Source organism: Macrosteles quadrilineatus, unplaced genomic scaffold (genome assembly GCF_028750875.1).
Source record: "Macrosteles quadrilineatus isolate MER2022 unplaced genomic scaffold, UCM_ALF_1.0 Scaffold_3__2_contigs__length_128488019, whole genome shotgun sequence".
Lineage (NCBI taxonomy): Eukaryota > Metazoa > Arthropoda > Insecta > Hemiptera > Cicadellidae > Macrosteles > Macrosteles quadrilineatus.
The window spans coordinates 123,743,743-123,749,262 of record NW_026542596.1 but is presented as its reverse complement, the minus strand read 5'-3'; the positions used below and the strand labels follow the sequence as shown (position 1 = coordinate 123,749,262).

Here is a 5,520-nt window from a genome sequence, read left to right as displayed (position 1 = left end):
AACCTGGAAAATTATACCAAAGTCAACTTTGAAAATGTTGAGCTACCGGTACCTCCTACCCCCTATCCCTAAAGGGAATCTTTATAAAAATTAACCATCATTGTTGTAGCCCCTCATATCTTAAAAGGGTGCCGCAAACTGATTTCAAATCATCTTAAATAGTAAAAAAAAATAAAGGGAGTGCAATTTACTTTTCAGCCACCCTGTAGATGGTTGCATTAGACAGCTGGGAGACTAAAGTATACTATACACTATGATTTTGTGACATTTCCCCCGTTCCTTTTAAATTCCAACCAGGTATACAATAATTGTTCAGTTACTTTTGTATACAGTTAATACAGTATGATGTTATAGTAAGGTTCGGTGTGCTCTACAGTTGGCCAAACTGGTTACCAGCTGATTTGGTTTTATGTACTGTCTGCTTTGTTTGGACCAAAAGTCAAGTCAGACAACATCAACCGGACCGGAAGGAAACCGACAATAAATTAACCTTGAAATTGGATGTTGATTACGTAAGTTAGTTAAAACCTGTTAGGTTTTGATAAGAAATAATAAATGCAACGATTATTTAGTGACGGATACCACTATTAAAATTTAATTCATCAGGTTTAGTTCATTCAGGCTTAAAAGTTGGACGAAGACTAGACTACAAGGTTAGTAAACTAGTTTACTTATAGACGAAAATAAAAACTAATATTAAATTTGTTGAAATGTTAAAGGGTCATGTAACAGAAGAATGTTTTAGTAGAATAATCTACTAAAGCTGGTACGAGTCCAGGCCTAAGCTTACTCATTGATAGGCTTTCGGTTATCTCTAGGAATTTTTGGCTGACTTACCCATTTTCGATTAATCGATATATCGATCGATATTTTCATTCGAATGAGTGTAGGACCTAAAGTAAAGTACAGCCAACTGGGCTACGCTAATATTGATTGAAACTATCGATTCGATTAGTAAACCTTCATGCTTTTTTTGGTTGGTTAAGTTAGGTTAGGTTATGATAGTTTAATTTTATAATAGATATATTTTAAAGTATCGATTATTAATCAATATTTTCAATTCAATGATTTCAATTAATATTAGCGTAACTTAGCCCAGTTAAGAAACTGTACCCTAAATTTGAATTTTGTTGTCAATGTCCATGTTGGTAATATTCCTGGGATGTGTGTTGTGTAGAAACTGCAAATTACAGATTGGCCTCCATTTTGAAAAAAATGAATCGATTATAGGCTGAATAATGGACATGCGATAATTCAACAGTCGAATCAAAGTGTAATAATCACAATCTCGATTGCTGATCGATATTTTCATCCGATAGTATCGTAGCCCAGTTAAGAACCTGTACCCGAAGCATCAAATGAAAGCACGATTTCTTAACCGGGAAAGAACCAAGTATCAAGTTACCAAATTATTTTGAATAAATGTGATAAAGATAGAATTTGGCAGTTGGCACTCTCAACTTTTTTAGTCCAAGACAAAACACCAAAGTAACCAACATGGACTTTATTGAAAGCAGCACACCCTCTAAGAAAATAAGTTATAAAATATGGGGGTATTGTACTGATTTACAGTTACCGTATTAATTTAAATATTTACCATTATAAACTTATCTTCCGCACCCTAAGCCAACAATTCATCACTTTTAAGCCTCTAGTCTGCGGGTAACTTACCCACAAAACATTTTATAACCACAATTGCATCCAAACTAAATCATTTATAGCAAATTATTGCTTTATAGTTTTTGTCTTTTGTTGGTGACTAATTATTTTATGTTGCAGTAAAATAAGATGGTCCGCGCCTGGTACATGGACAGCTCTGATGAAGACCAGAGGCTTGAGCACCACTTGAATCCACCTCAATTCGTCAACCTTGAACACCTCTATGCTACCACTGGGGTGGAATATTTCAAGGTAAAGAAAGAGATAAGAAAGTTGTTACACACATTATAAGAAGTTGCAACAGTTTGAAATCCGCCCATTGTTACAATCTACTTTGAGATTGTTTTCAAATCATTCTGTGTTTTGTTTTAGCTTGGAGATGAGTCGGGCATTGATAGGGAATATTTAGAAAAAATCAAGAAAGAACGCAACTATGCCTACGAAGATGAAATCACTTGCTCTAGAGACTGTCTTCCAGACTATGATACTAAGGTAGGCTGTTTATCCTTAAAAGTTTAATTGTAGTTTAAAATAAAAATAATCTAAAAAAGGTAGGCTAAATTAGTTTAGGCCCAAATAGGTTTTTTGTCACATACTGTAACTGTGCTGTCACTATTTTAGACTATTCAAGAACTCAGAATCTTCTAGCAAAGAATGATGTTAAGTAGGAACACCTTATTTAGTAAATAAGCTACTGCCCGGGTCAACTGTCTGGATAACCTATGTTACATTTACGGTACTTATTCTAGTTACAGACTATTGGTCTTGATTGGTAAATGGCTCCATTAAAAAACCGTTTGTATAGCATCACTTAGGCCTATTTATAATACAATCTCTAGTATTTACTACAATTAATAATCAAGTTTAGCTTGCTAAGATATTCAATTGCGTTTTCAGCTAAAAATCTTCTTCAAAGAACATCTGCATACTGATGAGGAGATACGCCTTGTTGTGGAAGGCTCCGGATATTTTGATGTCCGAGACAAGGATGACAAGTGGGTCCGAATTGAGGTTACACCCGGAGATCTACTCATTCTTCCTGCAGGAATCTACCATCGCTTCACATTGGACAGCAAGGTTAGTTTTGGGGCCCTGGTTAAATATTTCAAACCATCTATGGTGGTATCTTATGGAGGTTAAACTTAGAATACTTACTTGAACTATATTTAAACCCCACTAACCATTGTAACCTCTAAATTCTGCTTCAGCTAATTAAGGCAGGCCTATATAGTTATGTAGTGCTTGTACCAATTTACTAGTTGCTAAAAACATAAGTTAACAAAGTGAAGAAAAAATTGAACAAATATGGATGTTTCTATTTCTATGATGGTTGAACTGATTTGCAAAGTTCCGAGGTTGAAACGATGGTAAAGGATTTAAAAAGGACCCTATGGTGATTTAAAAAGTGAAACCTATTTCATTTCATATTCAATTAGCTAGCATATTCAATTCCATAGCTGTTCATACCCAGTTGAACAGAATAATAGGCCACTGAAATAAAGGTGATAGCTGCAGCTATGCTTTGGAAAGTTTTGAAACCCATTCATACGCCTTTAAGGACTTTCTCAAAACATTAGTCCTTGAAAAATGGAACCATATTCCAAGATGTAATTTTTCAAATCAATTATTAGAATTTTGTATGATTTATGATCATATTGAGGTTGATTTCTAGCATGTTTTGGCAGTTGGCACAAAATGCAGTTTCTAAAAGCTACAGAGCAATTTCATCTTAAATGTACCGTATAGTAAAGCTGAAAACTAATACCCAAACTATTTATTTGTTGTTTGTTCCCCAGAACTTCATAAAAGCCAGAAGATTTTTTATTGGAGAGCCCGTTTGGACGCCTTACAACCGACCAGCTGATGAGATGGACTGTCGGAAAACTTACGAAGAGTGGCTCCAATCAAAGGACTCTCCCAAGCACCAAGCAACTGCTTGCTGAATGAGAGAGAGCTAAAAAAAGTGTTTTACTTTGCATGAAAAAGTAATATGAAAACCTATATCAAACTATTCCTTAAGAGTGAAGAATCATATCCATGGGTTTTGTGATATTATTAATACATTATAAGCAATATAGTATTTTTAACAGTTTTATTAAATACAAAAATTGTTACTGAAATCGTTTTATGAATTCCTTAAATTATGTTCAAGTTAACAAATTTAAGTTGGACTATACAGGGTGTTTCAGTAAAGCGTAGCGGGCTATAGAGATTCAGATTCTACATGCAAAAATAAGTCGAAAATGAAGAATAACTTTTTTTTTATTTCGGCTTAGTTTGGCCGTAATCCACCATTTTGTATTTTTTTGAAAATAATTAATTTATTACTCAAAAACCCTTTGAGATATTTTTATGAAACTTGGTATAAATAAAAGTAAAACTCAATGAAAAGCGGCCATTACAAAAAAAATTTAAATGGTCGCCATTTTGAAACTAGATGAGCCTGATCGAAGATATTTTTGGAGAATGTTTATACCTGTAGACTTAAAGTTTGTACCAAGTTTCATAAAAATATCTCCAAGGGTTTTTGAGTAATTAATTATTTTCAAAACAATACAAAATGGCGGATTACGGCCAAACTAAGCCGAAATCGAAAAAAAAATATTCTTCATTTTCAACTTATTTTTGCATGTAGAATCTAAATCTGCATAGCCCGCTACGCTTTACTGAAACACCCTGTATAAAGATCAGTAGTTAGTTGGTAAGGTTTGATTCAATAATTGTGAATGTAAATTAAATTTATATATAAACTAAAATATTAAAACTTTTCAAAACAATATGAAAATTTAAAATAACACTTTTTAGTTTTTTTGTTTACTTACTATGATAAAAATCCTGATGAGGTTTGCAAAGAATCCACCAAGGACCTTTTAAACTGTCATTTACTTGTTTAAATACAAGGCTTGTCAGTAAATTAAGATCTTCTTGAGCTCTTGTTGAGGCCAGGTGAGCTACTGTAGTTCAAATATTAGACCAATGCTGTATTCTTTACTTCATACTACTATTATAGTTGGTCCCCACCTCTATGCAACAGTATTATTAGTTTCATCCAAGCCACTTATTTACATATGGCCTGCAGCTCAAAATACTTACCACTTAAATACTTTCTTAATAGCCAATCCCAAGAACCCTTTCTGCCCTTAAAAACATTACTAGTTTATTTAAAAAAGTATATTAAAAGTCAAAACCAACGCTTTATAGCCAACCCCAATTTTGGCAGTTCGGATGACTATTCAACCTTTTGACTTCAGTGGCGGCTAGCCCATAAGGACTCTCGGACACCGCCCTCCCAACAATACATAAATAAATTACACTTTAATATTCTTCGGTTAAATAAAACTAAAATTACTTTAACGAGTACTTTTAACAATATACAGCATAAATATATAAAAAAAATTGGATAATTCAATTCAGCAAAGACTCATTGTCACTTTCATAGTAAGGACGGCGGCTAGACCGTCCCAATCCCAATACATGTAGTCTTATGGCAGAACAACCCAACAGCGCTGAGGGTGCCATGACGTCATTCCAATGCTTTAGAATAGGCGTTTTGGGGCAGAGTCCAAAGTTGCGCACACACTCAGGGCAGTCACCACAATCCAGATATTCTTTATTGCAAGCTACCGTTATGATGGGTAGAACCATAGATAAAATATAACTTTAGGAGATTGTTTGATCAAATATGTGTCCTCGTCGGAACTGTTCACTAGATCAAAATCCCACTAGGTCAAACTCATACACACAGCCTACGTTTTTAGTTCTGACTGTACTTGTTGACCTAGCGCTACAGCCTAATATATTGTTTTTTATCTAATGGGACAAAAATAAATTATTTGACCTTCTGGCACTGTTGACTTTCTG

General features: G+C 34.1%; 1 protein-coding gene across 2 annotated transcripts; it reads left to right on the top strand.

The window, feature by feature from the left end:
* Positions 1-434: 434 nt before the first annotated feature.
* LOC128990254 (acireductone dioxygenase-like) lies at positions 435-3,779 on the top strand. Of its 2 annotated transcripts, none has more exons than XM_054412569.1 (5): positions 435-512; positions 1,780-1,911; positions 2,032-2,151; positions 2,557-2,736; positions 3,456-3,779. In XM_054412569.1, the coding sequence occupies exons 2-5, from the start codon at positions 1,789-1,791 to the stop codon at positions 3,600-3,602; spliced, it is 570 nt and encodes a 189-aa protein (XP_054268544.1). In that variant the 5' UTR covers positions 435-512; positions 1,780-1,788; the 3' UTR covers positions 3,603-3,779. The 2 variants fall into 2 exon arrangements, with proteins under 2 accessions (XP_054268544.1, XP_054268543.1); XM_054412568.1 differs by having other exon boundaries at positions 440-653.
* Positions 3,780-5,520: the final 1,741 nt, after the last annotated feature.

Excerpts from the sequence above, each read along its gene's own strand:
- LOC128990254 (XM_054412569.1), top strand. The coding sequence starts at position 1,789 with ATGGTCCGCGCCTGGTACATGGACAGCTCTGATGAAGACCAGAGGCTT. Across the intron at positions 1,912-2,031 it reads CTGGGGTGGAATATTTCAAG|CTTGGAGATGAGTCGGGCAT; the intron begins GTAAAGAAAGAG and ends GTTTTGTTTTAG. Across the intron at positions 2,737-3,455 it reads GCTTCACATTGGACAGCAAG|AACTTCATAAAAGCCAGAAG; the intron begins GTTAGTTTTGGG and ends TTTGTTCCCCAG.